The sequence below is a fragment of the Colobus angolensis genome, unplaced genomic scaffold (genome assembly GCF_000951035.1).
Source record: "Colobus angolensis palliatus isolate OR3802 unplaced genomic scaffold, Cang.pa_1.0 Scaffold568, whole genome shotgun sequence".
NCBI lineage: Eukaryota > Metazoa > Chordata > Mammalia > Primates > Cercopithecidae > Colobus > Colobus angolensis.
The window spans coordinates 946,887-973,757 of record NW_012119243.1 but is presented as its reverse complement, the minus strand read 5'-3'; the positions used below and the strand labels follow the sequence as shown (position 1 = coordinate 973,757).

The 26,871-nt window shown below is 37.7% G+C and overlaps 1 protein-coding gene across 3 annotated transcripts in view; it reads right to left on the bottom strand.

Moving 5' to 3' along the window:
• Positions 1–1,621: 1,621 nt before the first annotated feature.
• Positions 1,622–26,871, bottom strand: part of SOSTDC1 (sclerostin domain containing 1) — a 38,882-nt gene continuing 13,632 nt past the window's right edge. The window contains exons 2-4 of one of the 3 annotated variants that reach the window (XM_011961744.1): positions 5,629–6,022; positions 4,465–4,536; positions 1,622–3,114 (exon numbers count right to left, since the gene is read on the bottom strand). In XM_011961744.1, coding sequence (XP_011817134.1) covers positions 2,699–3,114; positions 4,465–4,536; positions 5,629–5,833 — 693 coding nt within the window. In that variant the 5' untranslated portion in view covers positions 5,834–6,022 and the 3' untranslated portion in view covers positions 1,622–2,698. Of the gene's footprint in view, positions 3,115–4,464; positions 4,537–5,628; positions 6,384–26,871 lie in introns of those variants that run through there. The other 2 variants (XM_011961745.1, XM_011961746.1) reach the window with 2 other exon arrangements.

Sequence of the window (26,871 nt, the reverse complement as noted above, 5' to 3'; positions counted from 1 at the left end):
CAGATTGGAACACATGAGTTAACTGAAAGTAAAACACAAAATATAATTAGCAGTTGAGACACATATGATTTTTAGTATTTTAAAATAATAACTAGAAAGTTATTCTTTCTTTTGGCTTTTAATTTTTACTTCACTGAGACACTGATTTTATTCTAGGCCTTTCTTATCGACTGCTGACCTTTTCCTGTCATTTGATGTTAAAGATGATACAATGAATGCATCATCAATGTAACATGGCCTGAAACAGATCAGTAAATTAAATGTGATCATTAGAAATAAATCCAATTTTAAACTTAGCAGAGACTACAGAAGTCTTATTTATTACATTTCTTTTTTCTTAGTATATTTATGGTCCATTTGCTAATACACTATTAGGAATCAAATCACTGAAGATTTTAGCATTTTATTATCACCAAAACCTTTGTTTTAGTAAAACACAACAACATAGTCTTCTTGATTGTGAAAAGCTGTTGTCAGATCAAGTCATTTTTATGCCTCAGATCTTAAGGCACACTAATTCTTGAGACCATCTCTAAGGTCTTCCGTAAAAGGTGCTGTCTTGTTGAGAAGGAAGAAATGGCCAAAGTGTCTGTATCTGAAGTTTTCTGTGTTCTTAAATATCCCACATTGAGGATGGACAGGTAAATTAGACATATGAAACAAACCATATTTAGTATATTCAACCTATATTTATTATGAATTTTTCATGTAATATGATGATATAATATGAAATAATTTAAGATGCTTATTAAGACTGAAAGAGAAATCAGTAGTAGGCTATGATTTGTTTCTTTATTTGGTGGTATAACAGTTAGCATTATTATAAAATCTAGAGGTTTTTTTAGATACTTCTACTTCTCACAGGGAAGCAACAATATTAATGTTCTTGTTTAGCTTAGTATGCTATATGTAATTTACATGTGATTTTCAGACTTGTAGTTACAAAAAGAACAATCTACTACAAAAAAAGTGCTAAGGAGTCTTTCATGCTCAGCATCCCAAAAGGCAAAACCCAGGAAATATTACCAATACATCATGAGCCTCTTTGGTTGTCTGCATTTGGAGTGATGAAGTCAATCATTTGATTGAATTGACACAACAGTCCTTCAACTGTATAATCTGCTTCAAGAAACTATGTTGCTTAATATAACAACATGCCAAAATTGAAAACACTGAAAAATTAGCTTTTGCTTCCTTTTTTTATTTCATGTTTTTGGTTTGTGGGCCATAAAATAGTATTCAATGTTCTCCAACATAAGATACTGATTTCTTCACAATTCCTTCCTTTCTCAAATTTAGCTGTACATTGAGATCATCTGGAAAACTTTAAAACCTACTGATATTTGAGCACTACCCCAAGAAATTCTGATGTAATGTGGATGAAAACCTGGGCACTGGGTCTCATAATATCTCCCCCAGGTGATGATAATGAGCAGCAGACTTGGCATCCACTGGTGTATGTAAATTTGATATTCTCATGACTACTCATTGCTGGATTGACACCCAACTTTTGCAACCTCCCATTTACTGAAGAGATGGACTCCATGTCTCCCTCTCTCTCCTCTCTTAGAATAGATACTTCTGTCAAAGCTTGAATGTGACTTAGAAAACAAAAAAGCAATTACCCTTACACATTTATTCTACAGTTTTTGCACCCTTTATACATGTTAGAGGCAACGACAATAACTTTTAGCAGTGTTTATTTCTGTTAAAAGAAACCAATTGAATTGAAGGTCAAAACACCTTCTGATTGCACTGATTAAACAAGAAAGTATTGCGTATTTCAACTTTACAAAGCATCTCACTGATTTAAAAAGATCCATACTATTGATAAAGTTCACCATGAACATATATGTAATAAGGAGACTAAAATAATCATTTTACATATCTACAACATGTATTTTCATATTTCAAGATCAACCACAAATCATATAGGAAAATATTTAGGTCCATGAAAAAGTTCCAAAACATTAAAAAATTAACACTTTGAAAAAAAAATCACATGTGAAAGCTCATTAAATAATAACATTGACAAATAAATAGTTAATCAGCTTTACTTATTAGCCACTGCCATGCATTTCTGGCATTCCATTCCAAGCGAGGGTCAGCATGCAGGGTATAATTTCATACTATGCAACTGTAAAGAGCTACAGGGCTTATTTTTGTAGTGAAATGTCACAAGGTCTTTCATTCTCTTTCAAAGGAAGATCACTCATGGCTGCTAAATTGTTCCCATGAAGAGTACCAAAAAAGCACCTTTCTGAAATGTTACTGCAAAGATTCATGACAACAATTTTTTTTAAACCTTTCTGTTTTGAAGGGGTTTTGTTTAGGATATGGGATGGGCCAGTAGATGGAGGGTATCTGAGAAGTCCTTTTCTGTTTTAAAATATAATGATTCACTGATGTATATAGTATCAACAGTCTTTTAAGAACAATGAGGAATTAAAACTACAGGATACGTGGAATTTAAATGCAAATTGCATTCATGGATATACCTGTATCTTGAAGAACTTGAAAAGGAAAAACTATTCCCAAAGAAGGTCCTGATACTTAAAAGACAGCTTGCTGGGTTTGATCAAAGCAGAAAGCATATACTTTCAAGTGAGAAAATAGCAATGGCAGGCTTGAGTTTTCCAAGCCATCAAATCTGTAAAGCAGATGGTTACTAGTAAGTCTAGTTATGGGAGTCTGAGTTCTAACTCATGCTGTGCTTGCTGGATTTGCTGGCTCTTTTCCGCTCTCTGTGATGCTGGACGGGCTTGGCAGGTGACATGCTCTCAAAGTTGTGACTAGACTCATTGTGCTGCCGGGTGTACCTCTTGCACTTACAGGCAGTGACTACTGTGATTTTGTAGGTGCGTGTGCTGCCATCTTGGCACTGCAGCTGGATTCTCTGGGTACGGGTTTTGTCATTGACACACCGCCACTCCTGGGAGCTCCTCCTGCTCCAGTACTTTGTTCCATAGCCTCCTCCAATCCAGTTAGGGAGCACTGGCAGGGGCAAGCACTCACCAGCACACACCAGCTCCTTCAGAGGGCTGATGCTGGTGCACTGGCCATCAGAGATGTATTTGGTGGAACGCAGTTCCCGGCAACCCACTTGAACCCGAGCTGCAGGAAACAAAAAAGAATGTGCATCAGAGACAAAAATGCAAATGAAGACCTTTGAAAAAGTGATCTGCAATGACAAAAATAATAGCCAAATGAGAGGAAATTGCCAAATAGAAAGTGAGCACCTACTTTATTTTCACAATGAAAACAATCCGCCTGGATAGGATAGAGACACTTTCATGAAAATCATCAGTTTACATGGCTATAACTTTTTTGGGAAAAAAAATGTAGGCCCGATTTTTTTTATATATAACATTAGCTGATTGCTTATTAGAGTGTTTGAAAATCCAATTTTCTTAGTCTCACTCTCCAATAAGGAGTTAGCAGCTCTTCCATTTACGTGTAAATATTCGTTATTCAATGAGTTAAAAGAGTATACTTCAATATTCTTTCTCAAGGGTCATATTGGTTAATGTTTGCAAGTGCTTTCAATTAGGCTTTTAAAAAATCTGTTGAAAAGAATGTGGTAGGGCCATTTAAATATTGTGTATAATGCGTATGCTCTCAGTAATATTTTTTCAATTTTAGACTTTCGCTGCAGAGACTCATACATACATATATGTATAACATCTGACATTTTGCATATCAAACTTAATAACTATGTTTTAAACATAAATTCCCAAACTATCTTTTAAAAAATACAAACAGTAAGATGTCTGAAATGCAAAATGCCACTACAACTCAAGATTCGAAGAATATAAAAGCCCCTAAATCAGGAACGTATGGTTGCCATAACAACTTGGCTACATTTCCATGAATTTTATGGCAGAAAAATGCCTAACGTGTCTGATTTACAACTGCAAAAGGAACCACGGTGTTCATTTCCTGAATATTGGTCATGGCAAACTTTTTGTTTTAGTTATTTTTGATAGGTATGTTCTCTAATTGGCTGTTTCTTGTTACATGCCTTATGAAATTAAAGCAAAAATTAATCTTTAAATATTTTAAGTTTTCCTTACCCTTGCTTTGTTATCTAAACTTGAGGAGAATTACCTATAACAAGCTTGAAAAGAAATCAAGGCTTGCCAACCAGGAAAAAAAAAAAAAAGATGTTTAAAAGTACAGGCTGCTGACATTTTACAAATAGAAATGATAAGGGACACTGAAGCGGTTCTACAGAGTACTGAAAGCTAAGTCAAAGTAGAACTGAATCAGGAGTTTCACTTCATCTCTGTATCCTAGTACTTCTGAGGTAAGAGATATAGCTTAAGAGGAACGTGACATTTGTGTAAAAACTTACTTATATATACATGCATGCATAGAAATCTAGAATTGTGGGATTAAAATGTAAAGCATAAATTGTTTGGTTGGACAGTGTGCTCAGCGTGCCTGATTCTGCCTCCAGGTCACCTTCCTGCAGCTGCCTCAGGAATGCACCTGGAAATAGCCAGAAATAATTTTGACTTGTCAAGCTTTCTGTTCCTGTGTATATATAGATTTGGCATTTTTGCAGTGACAGCTCATTGACAACGAATACCCACCACATTGCTCAGTAATCTAATAATAATCAGATATGTCCTGTGTACTTAAAAGCAACCATCTTCATGAAAGTTAAAACATCTTAGCTTTCTTAGACATTAACAGTCATATTGGCTTTGACTTTTCAAAGGTCAAAACTACTTTTCATAGTTGAATGGAGTGAAGAAGGAGAGGCAAAAGATTTGTGTAAGATTTCCTGTTCACTGTTTCTCTTTCTCTCTCTCTCTCTCTTAAAAACCTGATTATTAGCATGTGGCCTCTTCTAAAGGAAAAGATGGAAACAAAAGTTAGGGGAAATTTGAATCCCCCTAACCAGTGGTCAATTAGTGTGTCAACTAAGCTGTTGTTGTAAATCTCTTAAGTTACAAAAATGTCCCCAGTCTGTCACAGAAATATACAATTATCTAAATTTTGAATGGGACAACAAGGAATTATTTTAGAAAAATATGATTCTCCAACATTTTTAGTTTATCCCTCTTTTATATTGAGCTTCAGCAAAACTTTTGACTATCTCACTAGATATATTTTAGAAATCCAATGTAAACAAATTTTTTCTCCTGGAAGCTTCCTTTTTTCCCTTGTGATTCCCTATATGTATTTGTGGATGGTAACTAATAATACATATTAGCTACCTTTATACACTTTACTAAAATTGCATACGCCCTGAAATAAATTGACAAAAGAACCAGAACTTGAGCTATCTAAAACAATACTTTTTAAAACTCTCATTTTGCATGATTTTAACAGAACCATAGTTTAATTCCTGAAAATGTTTTGTTTGTGGATGTTTGATAAAACTTCAGTCTGTGCTTGCATTACTAAACTACTGTTTTAGTTAGGTTAACTTTAAAATCACTACACAGGGAAGAATGCCAGCCTACACATGCGGCAGATTACTCCCAGATTGTTTCACAAAATATATATGGTTCAGGTTAGTTACCAATAAAACAATTCTACAGCAATGTGAGCTAATGCTACCAGAAAAGAAAGAAAGAAAAAAAAAACAAAAAACCTGTACAAGTAAAACACACTTACTGTTCCGATCCAGTCCAGTGTTACTGAAATGCCTGCCTCCATTTCTGGCTTGATTCATCGTGCTGTTGCTGCTGGGGTGTGCTGGAACAGGTTTAACCACATGTGAATAAAGGATTTCTGTGGCATCATTTTTAAAAGCCAAACAGCTTTTCATTAGGATGCATGCAAGGGGAAGGAGATAGAAATGAATGGCAGGAGGAAGCATGGTGAGTAGAGGATTTGCTTGGCTGAAGAGCTGGTTAATTCCTTTGCCTCTGCTTCTGCACTGTATCTGTGAAATTCCTCCTCAAGCTTCCCTTTATATATCCACAGAGGTTTGGCGTTCATTCAGGTGTAAAGTTGTGTAGAGCTTCAGAGTGAAAACACAGAGAAGGGGTGGGATCCCTACATGACCCTGCAAAAGAATTTTACCAATGGAAAAGAAGACTGCAGAAAAGGAGGAGCTTGGTATACAAATTGCCTGAAATTTCAGAGTTGGACTTCATCACTTGTCTGTGAGCCGACGCAGGCAGGCACATTCTGTATCAACGACAGACTCTCCTCTGCCATTTCCTTTCCTGAGTCTAGTTAACATTCGGGTTTAATTTAAACGAAAATACATCGCTGTTCATTTGAAGAGACTGGCTTTCCCACAGTTGTTCCATACTTCCCTCAGATTTTAGAGTATTTGCCTCAGGAAGGGAGTTCTTCCCAGGTAACAGAAATTCATGTGAGTTTAAATATTGTAGGATTTGCATGAAGCACCTAGTTAGCGAAACATTGCTTTCTCTCAAGAAGCAAACCAATATTTTATTTTTCCTTAAAGCAAACCAATATTTTTTTTTCCACAGAACTAAAACCTGCCCCCTGGACATGCTTAAATAATTCAGCTTTGATCTGCATGAACTACTGTGCTGCTAGGTAAATTATTGCCAGGGGTTCTGTGTGGAGAATAATGAGCGTAGTTCTGTCTACATTAAAGTAAGTAATACTCATTTTCATCTTAAAAATGTGTCACAAGCATTAATATCCATAGCGTTGTTTTACATAAAACAAAGCCATTTGTGACAGACTGTTTAGTGAATCCAAAATAATTTTTTCTAGATTTTTTCAGAACACAGATTCTACTCATATTTACTAAATATTTTGCTCATTACTTCCTTTGACTCTGCTGCCCAAGTAAGAAACCTATTTTTCTGAATTACTTTACCTGCACCCAGAACACGTGTTCCATTAATTAATTATAGGCCACTGATAATCCCTTTAAAACAGTCATAACATTCTATTTCATGATGGGACATCTCAATTGGAATAACTATTCTGAATCACCTTTTCAATTATAAATCCATTTTTGTCCTTTGTGTGGCTACCTAAGTCACCTAATTTTGTATCTCTTTTCTGTTTAAGCTTTCGTCCATTGTAACTACTATTTACTTATCTGTCTGTCTATCTATCTGTCTGCCTACCTGAATTTCTCCATAGCAGCACTACTGACATTTTGCAAGAAACAGTTCTTTATTATTGGGGAACTGTCCTGTGTGTTTATCATCTTCCCTGGCTTTTACCAACTAGACCCCAGTAGCACCACCTAGTTGGTAACAAAAAATCTCCAAACATTGCCAGATGACCCCTATGGGGTAAAATCACCCCCAATTTAACCACTAATTATCTATTCATCTATCTCACTACAAAAGAAAGTAAAAAGAATAAAGGAAAAGTATTATAATACCAATAAATTGTTGTTCTTTTTTAGGACAGAAATGGTACTGTAGTTTTGTTTTAAAACAATTACTGCTTCTCTATCAGAGGTATATACTGGAATATCCTTAGATGAAATGATTTTATATACTCTTTTACATTATATGGAATAAGCTAGAATAAGCTTCAAAAATAATATGAGAAGGTTAGACGTGTGAGTGGCAAAAGATTAATTATAAGTTGATGGTTGTTAGAGCAGGATGGTAAAGTATTATATTCTGTTTATTCTTGTGTATGTTCCAAATTGTACATAATAAAAAGTTTAAAAACCAGAGTCAGACAATCAATTTAATGGACCATAGACTCCCTACTAACAATATATCTCTATCCTACGATTGGATAAATAGTCATTTATTCTAACATCCTTCCTGGAAAATCATATGTCAGTTTATTTTGTGCAAATGGAGATTATAGGCATCCTTCTAAAACACTAACTATGAAGAATTTCTGTCCTACTTACCAAGGGACTTGATGTTAATTACACAAAGCATGTTAATTTTAATCATTGACCTACAGACCCAATGCCTAAAGGAAATTAAAAGGTCAAAATAATCTAATCTGTTCCTCACTGCTTTTTCTTTTTTGTGTGTCAGGAGCAGGGGATATTTTAATTGGAATTTAATTATCAGGTTGGGCTAATGAAGTTGACCAAACTCATGCACAGTTATTAAATCTGCTGCACCTAGTATTTTGTAGGCTCAACCTTAGGATATCACCTCAGGCAGAAGCAAAATTAGAAGAGAAGGCAATGTCGTTGTGCATGTGGACAGGACAAACTCAGAGTTCTTGGACCCAATTTACCTGACAGACCTCTAGAGAACTACTTTGAGGCTGGGTGCAGTGGCTTCGGCCTGTAATTGCTCACTCTAAGAAGCCAAGACAGGAGGATCGCTTGAGCACAGGAATTCGAGACCAGCCCAGACAACACAGTAAGACCTTGTCTCTGCAAAAATATAACAAAAACTAGCTGAGCATGGTGATTCATGCCTGTAGTCCCAGCTACTCAGGAGTCTGAGGCAAGAGAACCGCTTGAGCCTGGGGTGTTGAGGCTGCAGTGAGCTGTGATAGCACTGCAACACTCTAGCCTGGGCAAGAGTGAGACCCTGTCTCAAAATAAATCAATAAATAAAAAGAAATAAAACTACTTTGCTAAAATAGAAATAATCATAAATTTAATACTTAACAGTTATTCTGATCAGTTTAAAAGAGCTCCATTAAAAATAACCACAAACTATTGCTTCTCGGCCTTTTGGCTAAGATCAAGTGAAGGATAACCACAAACTATAATAACCCGAGAAGAATGGATATAGATATTTAATATTGAAATTGATTCTTTCTCATCTTCAGGCATTAATATGTACCTGTTATTCCCTTTGCTTATAACACTCTTCCCTCACCCTCTTCCTTGACTAATCACCTACTTTTCCTTCCAGTCTCAGTTTAGACAGCACTAGCACTGAGAAAACTCGCCTTGTCCTCTCTTCCCTCTATCTGCTCGTCTCAATCCAGCATACATGTGTCAGAGCAGCTAGTTGCCTGATGACTTGGCAAGACTTATGAAAGAAGAACCATTTCTATCTTACGGGTATTGTGGAATAAGTGGTTAAATTAAGTATTTAAGAAATATAGAAAAAATATTCTTTCATTAAAAAGAGATTGGCTAATATTTGTGGTAGGCAGTCGCTAAGATGGCTCCTAATAATCCGCTTCTCATGATATTCACGTCCTTGTAGCAATCCCCTTTTCTTCAGTGTGGGAAGAACTTAGTGATTAACTTCTAATTAGTATAACATACTAACATGATGAGATGTGACTTCTATGATAAGGTTTTCAAAAAACTGTGACTTCTGTCTTTCTGGCTGCTCTCGCTCTCTTGCTTACTTTGGTGGAAGCCAGCTACCATAATGGGTGCTTCCCCATAGGAAGGTCCATGTAACAAGGAACTGATGCCTGTGACCAACAAGGAACTGAATGAGGCCCTCAGCCAAACAGATAAGAATTCCATCAACAATGACATGGGTGAGCTTAGAAGCAAATCCTCCCACAGGCAGATGAGGCTGCAGCCCTGGTCTACAACCTGAATGCAAACTTTACGAGAGACATCAAACCAGAGGCACCCACAAGAACTATGAGATAATAAATGTTTGTTGTTTTAACTAAGTTTTGGGATAATTTGTTACATAACAGATAATCAGTACAATGTTATCTGTAATTATGTCATTTTGTGAATAATGCTAGGGCCTTGAGAGCATCAGATGTGGAATCATTAGACACCGTGACTTTGCATCTTGCACTCTTTGGGAGAGTGTTAAGACTTATTTTGTGTTCTCAGCTGTACATCATTGCAAGAAAAATAAAATAAAAATAGGAAATTTTGTTAAATATTTATTTTATAGTCCTCAGCTGAGCCATCACTGTGGTGGCATTATTAACAATCAAATAATGGTATTAGAATTACTACTAGCAGTTTGATTTGTAAAAGCTGGAAACTAATTTTGATTTTCTAAATAGTATCATTTATCATATGACTTGGAAATTGAATTTGAAATCTGAATTTGGATCTGAAATTGAATCTTAGTTCTACCATTTACGATATGTATGAACTTGGATATACAGTTGACCCTTGAACAACACAGGTTTAAACTGTGAGGATCCACTTATACCTGGATTTTCTTCTACCTCTGCCACCCCGAGACAGCAAGACCAACCCTTCCTCTTATTCCTCCTTCTCAGCCTACTTACTGTGAAGACAGTGGAGATGAAGACATATCTTATGATGATCCATTTCCACTTAATGAAGAATAAATGTATTTTCTCATTCTTACAATTTTCTTAATAACATTTTATTTTCTCTAGCTTACTTTAAGACTAGAGTATATTATATATATATAACTTACAAAATATGTGTTAATCAAATGTTTATGTTATTGGTAAGGCTTCCAGTTGACAGTACGCTATTAGTAGTTAAGTTTCGGGGGAGTGAGAAGTTATGTGTGAATTCTCAACTGTCCAGGGGTCAGCTCCCTAACTTCTGTGTTGTTCAAGTCAGTTATACTTTCTGAAACTCTCTTAGTCAGTTTCTTCATCTACAAAACATGACCACGCTTACCTACCTCACAGAGGAACAAAAATATATGAAAATGTCTAACACAAAACCTGGCACAGAAGAAATGTGGAAAAAATAGCCATTTAATATGAATCTAGGAGCACAGTTTTATATTATAGCCTTCAAATTATAAACATGAGTTTGGAAAGACTAGAGAAGTCTGAACAAAAATATGATTACCCTATTTAAGGTAAAGAACAAAAAGCTGAGAGAAGGGAGATTTGTTTACGCCAAAAGAGTAAGAGATAATAGATAAATGTCATTAGTCTTTAAAAAATTAGTCTAATCAATTGTTTCTAATTTTTAACAGGGGATGCATCAGAATACAACAGCACCCTTTATCTCCGGGGCATGTGTTCCAACACCTCCAGTGAAAGCCTGAAACCAGTTCTGAACCTGACTGGCATCATTTGGAACACATTTCTGTTCATCTCTCCCATCCAGAAATTTAATGCCTTTTCCATCTTAACTAAGCGTTTATCATGTACTGTGGCTCTCACTTGTGCGGTTTGAAGGGCCACAGCAAAACTAGCAGGAATTTTTTTTCTTCTTTCATGGATTGAAGGTTCTTTCTTACCATAGATCTTAGCAAACTCAGCATACAATTTTTTTTTCTTTCTCTATTAAGTCAAAAACTTTCACCTTTTCATTTACAGGAAACACTTTATGACTTCTCTTTGGCAAACCCGAATTGCCAGCATCACTACTCTTGCGCTTTGGGGCCACTATGAAGTAAAATAAGAGTTCATTGAGCACACAGCACTTTGATGCACAACAGGTGATCTGATAACCTAGATGGTCACTAAGTGACTAATAGCACTACTCAGAACGGTGTAGAATTTCAAACATGTCAATTGGTTATTTCTGGAATTTTCCCTTTAGTGAAACCAAAGAAAGCAAAATCACCGATAAAGGGCATTTCCATATGGATAAACAAAAAGCATTTACTGAATACAAGAATAAACTATTACTGCTCCTCTCTGGCTTAAAACTATTCTGAGAGTTCCCCTTAAGAAGACAGCACCTGTTAAATGGAAAAGTGATTAGCTATTATAAGTTTAGAAAAAACGCAAAAACTACCATAGAATCTTTATTTATGAAAATCCTTAAAACGAGAATGGACTAATCACTTTCATTCATTTCATATTAGTGTAATTGTGCCCAGTCTTTTTAAAGATGGTGTCATCCAGGCAAAGCCAGATGAGACATGAAGCCTACCCTCTCTTCCTGTTCCAGAAAGTTCCTGGTTAGAATTTTACTAAAGGCATTCCCCTTAACCTACTCTTCCTGTACAATTTTCTTTCTTTCTCCCTCATCACCTTCATTAGTTGTCTCTTTATTTGTATTTTGTTTGAATGCTTGCTGGTGTTATTTGTTGAATATAATGTTTCATTTATTATAAACCGCCTCACCATGAACAATATTACTTTAGAGAACCCAGCTTACAATGCCCTGTGTAGCCTGATATAAAACCCAAGTGAAAAATCTCAAATCCCATAGATGGAGATCTAGATAGGGTTCCTCCAATCTCCACACTATTGACCTCTGGGCTGGAAAGTTCTGTTGTGGGGGATGTTTAGCAGCATCCCTGGGCTGTACTCACTAGATGCCAACAGCACCTCCCCCACCCAGAAACTGCACAAGCAAGCACTAGGGAGTAGGTGAGGACAGGAGGGACAGGGCTTCCATCCGATTGCACAAACTAGCGCCAGTAGGAAGTTGTCCTTTTTACTTCAATTTATTACATTACACAGTAGGAATCAATGCCCTCACTGTGTGCGTTCAGTCCAACAGTCCCTGAACTAAATCTGACAAAGGCTGGCAGCATATTAAATATCCTGCCCCCAGTGGTGAATGCAGATTGGAATTAGTTTCGTTCCACCAGCCTAATAGTTGGTCTAAAACAATATTTCTCCTGAGAGCCTGTTAGATATTCTAATTCTGGGCCTGACCACAGACTTGAGTCAGAATCCCTTGGGCTGGAGCCCAGGAAACTGTATTTTAACAAGCTTTCCAAGTGGTTGTTAAGCATGCTAAAGTTTGAAGTAAACTGTTATAGGATATACACATGCCCTCATAACTGTGGCCTAGACTCATGATCTCCATGAGGATTGCCTAGTCTATTTAACTAGGCCTGTGCTCCAAATACTTCCAGTTTGCAGAATCAAATGGAAGCCCTGCCCTGAAGCTCCGCCCTCAAGGCCCAAACCCTAACTGTTTGCTTCTGCTATATTTATTTCTCCCTAGGGACTGGATACTCTCAGTGTCCCTCAGTGCTGATTAATGCTTTGTTTCACAGAAATGGACACAGAGAACCATAAAAATTACTACCTACAGTAGTACTATCACTCATTAGAAATTCTGGAAGCCACTTCTGATTTGTTCAGAGATCAGCGTTGACCCAGATTTAGGTAAAATACTTGGATCATTGTGATTTTGATTATTGTCCACCAGACTTAATGACATCCCACAGTCAAATTGGGCTCCTAGCCCTGGCCACATGCAGTGTTGCTTCACTCTTCCCTGAGGAGTCCCTTATTCAAGTACCAGCAGGCTTCATGGCAAGGCCTAAGTCAGTTATGATCTTACATCACCGGTAGAGACTTGGGCTTAGAGACTTTACAGTGTGAAGTTCCCTGGTGCGTCAGGATGTTGGAGAACCCAAGAATTTAGTAGGATTTGGCCCAAAAATACCACAGTCTTTCCTAGAAAAAAAAAGTCCTTGCAGAAATTTCCAATTTCAATTTTCATTTTTTTAAATAAAATAATTTGCTTCCAAGTTACATACAGGTGGAATCTGAGGTGTAGGGCAGGGGTCACCAACCCTTGGGCTACAGACCAGTATTGATCCATGGCCTGTTAGGAACTACACCGCACAGCAGGAGGTGAGCAGCCGGGGAGTGAGCATGACCACCCGAACACCTCCTCGTGTCACATCAGCGGCGCATTAGATTCTCATAGGAGCGCGAACCCTATATAGTGTGAACTGCACGTGCGGGGGATCTAGGTTGCATGTTCCTTATAAGACTCTAACGAATGCTTGAAGATCTGAGGTAGAAGAGTTTCATCTTGAAACCATCCCCATCCCCGGCCCCATCCATGGAAAAATCATCTTCCAAAATAGGGCCATGGTGCCAAAAAGGTTGGGGACTGCTGGCATGCGGGGTTTCACAACAACAGCATAGCTGGAGTGAAGGGGTCAGCATTGGGAAGGAAGGGAATTTGACTCCATTGATTGGAAAGTTAGGTTGGAATGTATTATTGACTACAATTTGCTTTGCATTTAAGAAGTTTGGACATTCTTTGTTAGACAATGGAGAGCTATTGAAGGATGTATATGTATGTGTATATGCGTGTGTTTATTTTTCTTCTCCCAAAGGGAAAGCAGAGTGTAGCCTCCACCCAGGTCAAGTGATAGAAAATTTCCAATATCAGCTGAGCACAGTGGCTCACACCTGTAATCCCAGCACTTTGGGAGGCTGAGGCAGGCGGATCACCTGAGGTTAGGAGTTCGAGACCAGCCTGGCCAACGTGATGAAATCCTGTCTCTACTAAAATACAAAATTAGCCAGGCTTGGTGGTGCATGCCTGTAATCACAGCTACTCAAGAGGCTAAGGCAGGAGAATTGGTTGAATCCAGGAGGCGGAGGTTGCAGTGAGCCAAGATCACAGCACTGCACTCCAGCCTGGGGAGACAGAGCAAGACTCCATCTCGAAAAAAAAAAAAAGAAAAGAAAATTTCCAATATCCAGAAGTTCCTCTCCTGTCCCATTCTAGTAATTACTTCCTTTCTTCTCCCTAAAATAAACCACTCCCCTGATTTCTGACACCAGTTATTACTTTTGACTATTTTATAAATTGATGAAAAAACTGACTTTTTTTCACTGTTGTGTAGTATTGCATTGCATGAACACCCCACAATTTATTCATCCAGTCTACTAGATTGGATTGATGCCAATTGAGGCTATTATGAATAATCCTCCTATAAATGCTCCTGTACCTTTCTTTTATGTATATGGTCATACATTTTTGTTTGATGTATATCTAATTGTGAAATGGATGCAATATAGGGTGTGTGTGTGTGTGTGTGTTCAACTTTAGGAGATAATGCCAAAGAGTTTTCCAAAGTTATTTTAATAATTGAAATTTCCTCTAGCCTTGACAGATTTGAAACAGGGACAATATCAACACTATGTTTTGGGACACTGAATCCAGCTGCAAAGTATAAGATGGTTTAGATGTGGTTATATTAGAACACAGCGAGGGGAAACATTATTGTGAGAGCCCAGGTGAAAAAGAATATAATCTTGAACTTGAAGGAGAGAGGAAAGGCTAGGACAGAGATTAGAGATACTGTGGAGTTTAGGTTGGTAGGTAATTGGAGAGGGAGTCATAAGTGAAAATGATGTTTTAAACCTGAGTGAATGGGAGACTAGTGTCAGGAGAAAGGTATCTGGGACAATAATGAGTGTGGGCTGAGTTAAGATGAGGTTAGTTTGCTGATGGGAATCTAAGGGAAGGTGTCTAAGAGACAACTAGAAACTGTATTAGTCTGTTTTCATGCTGCTGATAAAGATATACCCAAGACTGGGCAATTTACAAAAGAAAGAGGTTTAATTGGATTTACATGTGGCTGGGGAAGCCTCACAATCATGGTGGAAAGCAAGGAAGAGCAAGCCACCTCTTACTTGGATGGTAGCCGGCAAAGAGAGAGAGCTTGTGCAGGGGAATTCCTCTTTTTAAAAACATCAGATCTCGTGAGACTTACTCACTATCACAAGAACAGCACAGGAAAGACTTGCCCCATAATTCAATTACCTCCCACTGGGTCCCTCCTACAACATGTGGCAATTCAAGATGAGAAGTGGGTGGGGCACAGTCAAACCATATCAAAACACAGCTCAAGAATTTGTCCACGGTGGAGAGAGCATTAGGGAAAAGACCTAACGGATGCTGGGTTTAATACCTAGGTGATGGGTTGGTAGGTGCAGCAGACCACCATGGCACACGTTTACCGATGTAACAAACCTGCACATCTTGCACAGGTACCCCAGAACGTAAAGAAAAGAATCTGTCAAGCTACTGAAGCAATTTCATGAGGATGTTTTTCTACAACATTATTATGATACACCTTGGTTTAGAAACCTATTATACTGGTTTAAGACTTTCCTTTATATATCTACAGTCACCTAATCATGCTCCTAGATTTTAAAATTTCACTCCCTATGTTCAGTAATCCTCAAGCAGGATGAACTATTGTGTAGATGTATTCATACAGACTTATAAAATGTATACCCTCTGTTTTACATGAAACCATAAATAATACATATTTCTCAGATCTCCTTTTATATTGCCCATTTACCTGCTGTCTTAGTTCAAGTTTTCAACATTTGCCTGAACTGCCGTCCTAATTTCTTAGCTCATCTCTTGCTTTCCAGTCTCATCACCCTAAAATGAACTCTCTGCAATGAGATCCGGAATGATCTTTGAAAAATGCATATGTGAACATCTCATTCAAAAATTGTTTGTTGCCTTTACTTGCATAATAAACAAACACCTTCATGAGCCAGCTACTCTGATTTCTTGCCACTCCCTTATTTATATTTTGTGCTTCAGTAGTAGTTTCTCATACTCATGACTCTATTTAATGCTTTCATGCCTGTGCATATATTGTTCCTCCTGCCTAGAACACCATTCCTTCCTGTAAATGTTGTTGCCATAATTCAAAATTCTGCTCCTTGAAGTGTTTTTAAATGTATAGACTTAATTAATCAAGCAATGAGAAAGAGAGACAAGGGCAACTGGAGCAAAAGGAAGCTTTTCTGAACATGTGGAGTATGGATCTATGAGAATTAGGTACCGTAATTTAAAATAATGTGAGGACATTTCTTTTAGTCTCAATACAATTGTGTGATTCACTTTTCCAACCCTAACATACTGCAAAATATATTTATGATTAGTAAAATAATTTAAAATAGAATAAAATGAAACATTAAGATAATGGGGAAAATGCAGATTTTTAACATAGAATATTTAATTTATGAGGCTTGAAAGAGAACACTGCTTTAAATTTTCAAATTTTCTGAACAAATATTCTTCTTCATGCTCCCACAGCAATAACAAGAAAATTAAAAAGATTACTTAACAATACTTAAACTTATTTAAAAATGTGTTGAACACATGCAAAAATGATTATGTTATGAAAAAGACTTGTACAGATTTTTACCTTTTTTAAAACTGAGGTCATACAATTTTGGAAAACAACATGTACATGTTGTAAAAAATGTAAAATAGTTTACTTAGTAGAAGGATAAAATCCACCTCTTCTCATCCTTCTTCCAATGCCATTCTTCAGAGATAATCACATTTAAGAGTTTCTTGTGATGTTTTCCAATATTTTCTGCATTTATAAGCAGGTTTAGGTACACATACATTTATACCTAAACATACTTATAAATGTGCACATGCTTATACATGCTTATAAATGTATGCATGCTTATAAATGTACACATACATATATATTTTACATTTTTATAGAAACAATCATGCTATACATATAGCTTCTCAAACTACATTTTGCACTTAATAATCTATATTGGATATTTTCCCATATCAGAATATACAGATTTATCCCATTCTTCTTAACCCCTTCATTGAACGGATCGTATGGATGTACCATAGCCTACTTATCCAGTTCTCTGTTGATGAATATTTAGAGTGTTTTCAGATTTTCTTCTTTATAAATGTGGTGGGATATTTTCAAAACCTAATAGTTTTGAACTATTAGGTTTTTATCCCCCTGTTTTCTCCATTCCTTTATCCAAGTAGGTGGGGAGACATAAAGAGCAGGAGTGGAAGAGTAGAGTGAGCATAGGCACTTCATGAAAGATCAGAAGCCAAGTCTACTTACTGACAGTGTCCAGACAGAAGACTAGGCTTCAGAAAGGCATGGTAAGCACATTCCTTGACGATTCCAAGGACCCAGAAGGATATGTAATTCCAGAGCCTCTGGACCTGAAGGGATTGTGCAGACTGGGCATGGACACCTTGACTGTAACTAATGGGGAACGATTGCTCGTGATCACTGTAGGGACCTCCCCAGTGCCTTGGTCCTACTGGATGAAACTTTGTAAAGTTCTTGGAGAGTGACTAGGAAAGGAGAAAGGGGAAAATAAGGGTCAGGGTTCTAAATGAAATTTATTTTAAAATATAAAGAAATGCAATTCAAATGTTTGGTTTTTTTGTTGATTTATTTTGCACATCTAAGCTTCTTGACTGGAATTCATACCATCTTCACAAACATTTGCAATTTTCAAGGTACCAAGATATTTAATATATCTTTATACTTAAAGTCAAACTTTAATTTTGGAGACATTTTATCCATAAGAGCCTAAATCTTTTACATTCATTAAAGAGAAAACGTGGGCCAGGTGCAGTGGCTCACATCTGTAATCCCAGCACTTTGGGAGGCCAAGGAGGGGTGGATCACTTGAGGTCAGGAGTTTGAGACTAGTCTGGCCAACATAGTGAAACCCCATCTCTACTAAAAATACAAAAATTAGCAAGGCATGGTGGCATGTGCCTATGAACCCAGCTGCTCAGTAGGCTAAGACACGAGAATCACTTGAACCTAGGAGGCTGAGACTGCAGTGAGCCAAGATCACACCACTGCAGTCCAGCCTGGGCGACAGAGTGAGACTCCATCAAAAACAGAAAGGAAAACAGAAAGAGAGAAAGAGAAAACACCCATTTGAAATGGTGTTCTTTTATCTTGACACAGTTACCTGTGGAATTTTTGGGTATCCATTCCTTTATTTAAAAAAGAATTTCAACAGAAATAAACCATACCTTTACTAGACTCTCAAGTTGTTAGATTTTTTTTTTTTTTTTTTTTTGAGAGAGAGTCTCGTTCTCTTACCTAGACTGGAGTGCAGTGGCATAGTCTTGGTTCACTGCAACCTGTGCCTCCTGGGTTCAAGCGATTCTCATGCCTCAGCCTCCTAGTAGCTGGGATTCCAGGCTTGCACTACCACACCCAGCTAATTTTTGTATTTTTAGTAGAGATGGGATTTCCCATGTTGGCCAGGCTGGTTTCGAACTCCTGACGTCAAGTGATCCTCCCACCTTGGCCTCCCAAAGTGTGGGGGAATTACAGGCGTGAGCCACCACACCAGGCTTGTTAGATTTATTATATCACTTTGATCACTTTGTTTTCACACTGACATCAAGCAATGTCTGAAACACATATGAAGAGACAAGATTTAATAATTTATTATGAAGAGAAAAAAATGCTTTATGAAGAAGTAATGCCTCCATTAAGACTCTTACTTTTTTGTTTGTCCTTGCTTTTACTTTTAATTGATACTTTTACAATCTTTATTGAAGGATTTAACCTTGTTTAAAGTTGGCAAAAGATTAACTCAATTACAAATCTCATGGAAACAATTTAACCATTATTCTCTAATTTAGAGGCATTGATTAAAATTGTTTTCAACAAGGAAGGACAAAGAGGATCCTTAAGATGTCTTACAGCTTAGAACTTTATGATGTCAACTCACACTTCATATTGTCTTTCGACCTTAATTCTCCAGCATATTTATATAGCACTTGGGGGCTGTCGGTCCGCCAGTGCTGGGGAAGTCAGGCTTCTCTGACAAACAGCCAAAGAACTTGAAACAGACTGTAGAAAGTCCACTCCTGCCAGGACAATGCAAGCTGTTTAGTGACCATCTAACTATTCTGCTAGTTTTTTTGCCATACTTGGTAGTCCCAGTAATCTGGCTAGCTTCAGAAGTTAAGCAAAACAAAATACAACTGCGCACAGCCACACCCGAGGGTGACTCTGTCTCCAAATACCATACAAGTCCATGACTGAAGCACTTGAAAGGCTTGTATCCCTGCAGATGAAATCTTTGTAAGATTGAGTCTTTAAAGACAACCCTTAAGCACATAAATATTGTCATTTACAGCACCATTTCAGTGCTATTTTGCCTTTCCAATTATAAAGGTGGCTAATGCACATGATAATTACAGTTCCTTAAAATTTATTCACTCTTGAGCAGATCAGCTCAGAAATGTTGGCACAGTTTCAGGGTTCCTGCTTGCCAAACACCCTTTGATCCAGTGAAATCATCGTATGATTCAAAACAAGGCCTACAGCCTTTCAAGAATTTACATCTTAAATCCTCATCTTCGTCGCTAACCCCCCCAATGTTCGATCTAAAAACAGAGTTTTCCTTATCAGTGACAAAGAAATAGGGTTTTTCCCTGTGGGATTCATAATATGCTTTCTTTTTTTTTCTCTTCATTTACTCATCCTTTGAACTAACTTACACTGAGTGCTTCTTATGTACTAGAGACTGTGACCTGCCCTGCAGTTATGGAACTAAACTACCTCCCCTAAACTCCATAAGGCAGAGACAGTCAGTTAAGCAGACAATTGCTTTGTAGTGCTTTAAGTAAGAGCAGGGTCAAAGGTAAACAGAGGTAGGACCCAAAGCCTTTTGGTGAGGGCCAAAAAGATTCCAAGTAGAGGTGAATGCTGAGCACAGCATTGAGGATAACAGCAGCAGGCAGATGACAAAAGCAAGTAAGTTGGGTGTTCGAGAGACAGAAGAAATAGTAGGTGCACCCAGATCTGGCAGTGAGAGAAAACGTGACCAGTTTTAGAGAAAATTAAAAATGCTTTGCTTGTCTTGAAAGACCTCCCTGGAGTAGCTAGAAAAGAGGAGGGATGGATAAGCACACCAAGATTTTAAGTCACCATGTTTTGCCCTCCAAAGAAGTTTGAATTTTATTCTAAAGTCAATGTGGTCCCTTAGAAGAATTTTGAGCAAAGATGTGACTTGACCAGTTTGGGGTCTTAAATAGATAACTCTGAGGAACTGTAGAAGAAAGTTAAAGACAAAATACTTAGCATAGAATGACCATGTTTCAATTCACATTATGGAGCACTGAGAAGCTATCTGGCACTGAAAACAGTGCTGGACAAAAAGCTCAGAGGTTGTTCTATTACTTCTGTCGATCAGGACTATCATAAAGAAAGAAAAACTAAGGAGAAGGATAAAGGGAAGGAAAGAAAGAAAAATAGGGGGAATGGAGAGCCAGAGGGAGAAGAGAGAAAGGGAAAAAACTGTGGAGGTGATTAGAAGTAACGCTTATGTACATCATAGGTCTCCAATCGGAGATGAAAGAGGGCCAGGGAGGACATAAGATATTCACACGACATTCTATTTCTCCAAAAAAGAAATAAATCATTCTTTTATTCACCTTAATATCCCAACAATGTTGCAAGTTATTCATTCTCATCTAGCCTGTTCTCAAAATAATACAATGATATTTGAGAAATTGATTTGATCAAAAACCCCCTGATGGCTCTCTTTCTGTCACACATGTCTTAAATCTACCAACAACTATTATCAGCTCTCCCCTCAAATTATATCCAGGGTCCAAACATTTCTCACCATCTTCATTACTACGTTGGTCCAAGACACCATCATCTTTTACCTGAACAATTTCAAAACTTCCTGACTCTTACCTGCTTCAACCCTGTAGACATCACTCCTTTGTTCATCATCCTCCAGTGGCTTTCCATCATCTTATCATAATCTACACACTGTGAGTGATCTTATCCCTTGCTACCTATTTGTCCCCATCTCCTCCTCCTGCCCCTCTTCTCACTCTTATCCAGCTACGTTGGGCTTCCTTTTGTCTCAGATGTACAGTTATCCCAAGGGCTGGGCACAGTGACTCATGCCTAATTCCAGCACTTTGGGAGGCCAAAGTGGGCAGATCACTTGAAGTCAGGAGTTTGAGACCAGCCTGACCAACACGGTGAAACCCCGTCTCTACTAAAAATACAACAATTAGTCCGGTGTCATTGCAGGCACCTGTAATCCCAGCTGCTCAGGAGGCTGAGGCATGAGAATCACTTGAACCCAGGAGGTGGAGGTTGCAGTGAGCCTAGATTGCACCACTGCACTCCAGCCTGGGCAACAGAGCAAGACCATCTCAAAAAACAAACAAACAAACAAACAAAAAAGAGTTATTCCAGGGCTTCTGCGCTAGCAGCATCACTCTGCTCAAAACATCCCTCCCTTGGATAACTGTTGTCCAAATGTCACTATGTCTGAACGGTTTTCATGAAGCCATCTTAAATTAAAATAGCACACCTCACCATTCACATTTTCCTTTGTTCCCTTTGTTTTTGTCTCTTCTCACCCCACACCCTCTACCAGATGTAAACTCCTGAAGGAGGGACTTTAGTTTGTTTAGTGTTGGTTCCCACATGACGAAGAATTTATCTGGGACAAAGTTGGTGCTCAATATTTTTTGACTAAATTGATTAAGCAAATGGATGAATGGAATTGTCCCCTGAACAGCACTTCTTTTTTGCTTGATGTTCCTAAGTAACCATTTCCCTTCACTTTGCAAACAGAAATTCAAACATTGCCTGAATCCTAGAGGGTAAACATCTTTAATATGGAAATGAAAACGGCAGTTATTCCACAGTGGTTTTAGGCTAAAGGTTAGTAAACTGAACCAGAACTTAAAATGTTTTTAGGATTTCCAAATCATCTGGAAGGAGCCAAAGTTCTATTCCCATGAAAATGGTAACTTTTCAAAGGAAATAACATTTTTGAGATGGGACAATTCAGAAATGCTTAAGGACAAAGTAAATTTAAAGATCATCCTTATATGCTAAGAGATAACAACTGCTATGTAGGTGCATCATTGGTAATTTTGTTGACATGATAATTGATAGTTTCATTAGGAAGAGTGTTTCAATAAAATCTTGGCAATATTTACTCTTTCTATCCATTATTTTTATTCATGTATTCCATTTATTTATTTATTTATTTATATATTTTTTGAGACAGAGTCTTGCTCTGTTGCCCAGGTTGGAGTGCAATGGTGTGATCTCAGCTCACTGCAATCTCCACCTCCTGGGTTCAAGTGAGTCCCCTGACTCAGCCTCCCAAGTAGCTGGGATTACAGGCACCCGCCATGATGCCCAGCTAATTTTTGTGTTTTTGTAGAGATGGGGTTTCACCATGTTTGTCAGGCTGGTCTCGAACTCGTGATCTCAGGTGATCTGCCTGCCTCGACCTTCCGAAGTGCTAGGATTACAGGCGTGAGCCACCATACCCAGCCTATTCCATTTATTTTTGCCCTTGAATCAAATTTCATAGTTTTCTTTATACATCTTAAGTTTAATCATAGCTATTTTATGTTGTAGCCTGCTGCTGAAATCAGATATTCTTACATTACATATTCCAAATGTTTGTTGAACTGCTTTTGAATTCAATAATTGATTTTGTGCTGACCACAGTAATAATACTTTTTAATACTTTTTCAGTTTTCTCAATGTTTTGTGGTAATCCCATCATGTGTCAATAATAATAACTTTGTTCCTTCCTTTTCAATATTTATATTTTTGTTTCTCTCATATATTGTTATTTATCCCTTTGGTTAAAGTTTTCCACCAATGTTAAAACATAGCAGTAATGATGGGTTATCTTACATTGTTCCTGACTTAACTTGGAATGATTCTAGTATTTCATTTAAACTTTGATGTCATAGTTGTGTTTCAAATAGACACTTTTTAATTATCTCTCTTCCTTTGATAATTTAAATTACACCTAAGCAAAGATCTTTGTGTATAAATATTTGTATTTCTTATTTTCTTTAAAATGGATGCAATGATGCTTGATACATGGTGCCAAACCGTTTTCAGTGCTTGCTGTACACATATACCTGCAGTGTGTAAGTCCCACTCTTATCAGCATTTAGCATTGCCAATGTGAAAACATCCCAGAATTTTAGTTGATAAAAATTTGGGGGCTTGGTGAGGTGGCTCAGGTCTGTAATCTCAGCAATTTTGGAGGATGAGGAGGGAGGATCGCTTGAGCCTAGGACTTCAAAACCAGCCTGGGCAACATAGTGACACCATATTTCTACAAAAACATACCGAAATTAGCTGGACATAGTGGCACATGCCTGTAGTCATAGCTAAACAGAAGGCTGACATGGGAGGATCAATTGAGCCTGGGAGGTTGAGGCTGCAGTGAGCCATGATCACTCCACTGCACTCCTGCCTGGGTAACACAGTGAGACATTGTCTCAATAAATAAATAAATAACTTTAATAGATAAGAAATGCCATATGTTTAAATTTTCAATTATTTCCTCATTATTGTATTTGGTTAGTTTTTCACTTACTGATTAGATATTTGCATTTCCTCTGCCAATTCACTATTTTTTTAATTTCAGTTTGATTTTTCTGTGAGTTCTAAAAACTTAATAATTACTTCTTGATTATTGTATGTGCTCGTTTTAGCACATTTGTGAATAATGCCAAACTGTTCTTCAGAAATATCAAAATAGACAGTCTTCAGCCACATGTGAAAGTGCTTATTTCTTTCAACCACCCCAACACTGAGAATAATATTTTTTAACTGACTTGCCAATTGAATAGGTGAAGAGTACATATGTTAAATATTTAATTTTCATCTCGGAGATTGTTAATGAATGGGATAATTTTTCATGTTTATCATGAGTTTTTTTCTTTCTTTATTTGCCTCTTCATCTTTAAATCGTATTTACTTTATTCTTTCTGTGGATGTTTAGTGTTGGTTTTATCATAAATACAAAATAATTTTTCAGTTGGATTTGCTGCTTAATTATGCTTATAAAATTTTTTGTTGGTTTGTTATATTGAGCATGCTGGTGCCCACGCCTAATCCTCCAGTCCAGTGTCATCTCTTAGTCCAGCCACTGCTGTAATGTTCAGCTTCCTTCTGGCTTTGCCTGGTTTCAGTTGGGTGCAGTCTGAGTGCATCTGCTTAAGCCCCCTGTCCCAAGCCTCCTGCTTTCTGCTCTGGGGTTTCTCTCACCCCACAGTAGGATAGCTCCCAAAACTCACTTGTACTCATTGGTGCAACCTGAAAATATGGAGGAGTCAATATCCTTTGGTCACTGCCATCATTGACTATTAAGGCCTGGGAACAATGGAGCTTCTTCTTTATTTCTTCAAGTGGACCTTCTGAGTCTTCTCAGAACATCCTTAGGGCTAGAGTAACCTGACGCACAGAGGGTGGCCAACTGAACAATGCATCCTTTTGTTAACTTTTTCTGCTAGCCTATCTCCCGCCTTCCGTGACTCATTCCTGCTGTCTGGGATCATATTTCTAAATAAACTACTCACACATAAACCTTTGTCTTAGACTTTGCTTTGAGGCTTAGTTGTGTACGCTTTTTACATATAAGGTTTGTCTATGTCTCTGTGTGGGCATGGGTATGTATGATCACATATCTAAATCATGCATTTTACGGTTTCTGACTATAGTTTCATGGGTATAAGGCTTTCTCTGTCACCAGGGTCAGATAAATATGTATGTCCATTTTAATTCTTTTGGTATAGAGTACAAGGTCATGATCTGTTTTGTTATATTTCCCAAATGATTAAGCAAACTTTAAAATAAAGCCTACTGAACATCTAGCCTTTTCTCACTGATTTTTGTCAGTTAACATTTCAGTTTCAGGAGAATTACAGATTTACAAGAGACTAATCTCCTTTTTCCTACTCTTCTTCACACGTATTATGATTATGATTTAATTAGCCAAATATATATAAATGTAAAGATCCACAGTAGAGGAGCAGATGCTTTTTCTTGGTTTACTAACTGGACTTAACAGAGACTGGTGACACTCCATATAGAGGCCTGTCACAGCAGAGTAAATAGCCAAACACTGGCATTGCCATAAATCTTAAATCGTTGGGGTTATATCCTAATTCCAGCATAACCAGCATCAACAATGTAATTGCTTCCAATTATGGGTATTTTTAGGTGACAGAAAATGATCTAGTTTTTTTTTTATATTTAGAAAAAAATTAAGCCAACCCACTTACCAGCAAGGTGACAGCCACATGAGGATGGGGTATAGAAAACAGACAGTACACTAGTGTACATGGTTGGTGTCACTGCCTTAATCTTCCCAACATCTCAATAAATGAATAAATAAACCTGTTGCCCCACAATCCTGCACTAAATATTTACGTGTACAGATGGCTGTTTCCAGCCTTCACATCTGTGTCACTGAACTTTCAACCCACTCCTGTGATGGTACTACCAGAGATTACTGAGACTTTTAAAACATGTTTTAACACTGAACAGAACACATTAGAGAAATGCGAATCAAAACCACAATGCGATGCCACCTCACATCAGTTAGAATGGCGATCATTAAAAAGTCAGGAAACAAGAGATGCTGGAGAGGATGTGGAGATATAGGAACGCTTTTACATGTTGGTGAGAGTGTAAATTAGTTCAATCATTTGGAAGACAGTGTGGTGATTCCTCAAAGATCTGGAACCAGAAATACCTTTTGAGCCAGCAATCCCATTACTGGGTATATACCCAAAGGATATTAAATCATTCTACAATAAAGACACATGCACATGTATGTTTATTGCTGCACGATTTACAACAGCAGAGATTTGGAACCAACCCAAATGCCCATCAATGATAGACTGGATAAAGAAAATGTGGCACATATACACCATGGAATACTATGCAGCCATAGAAAAGGATGAGTTCATGTCCTTTGCAGGGACATGGATGAAGCTGGAAACCATCATTCTTAGCCAACTAACACAAGAACAGAAAACCAAACAGCACATTTTCTCACTTATAAGTGGGAGTTGAACAATGAGAACACATGGACACAGTGAGGGGAACATCATCCACCAGGGCCTGTCAGGCGGTGGGGGGCAAGGGGAAGGAGAGCATTAGGACAAATAACTAGTGCATGCAGGGCTTAAAAACTAGATGATGGGGCTGGGCACAGTGGCTCATGCCTGTAATCCCAGGACTTTGGGAGGCCGAGGAAGGCAGATCACCTGAGGTCAAGAGTTCGAGACCAGCCTGACCAACATGGTGAAAACCTGTCTCTATGAAAAATACAAAATTAGCTGGGCGTGGGGGTGTGTGCCTGTAATCCCAGCTACTGGGGAGGATGAGGCAGGATAATCGCTTGGATCCAGGAGGCAGAGGTTGCAGTGAGCCAAGATTGTGCCACTGCACTCCAGACTGAGAGACAGGGCGAGACTCTGCCTCAAACAAAACAAAACAAAACCTAGATGACAGGTTGATGGGTGCAGCAAACCACCATGGCCCATGTATACCTATGTAACAAACCTGCATGTTCTGCACATGTACCCAAGAACTTAAAGTAAAATTAAAAAAAAAAAAAAAGGAAAAAAGAAAAACAAACAAACAAAAAAACACTGGACAGAACAAATCCTTTCTCAGTATTTTCCTTTTTCAAAAATGTGTTGTCTCTTTTTGTTTACTGATCATTCTTGTTGAACTTTAAAATAACATTGTCAGGTTTACCCCA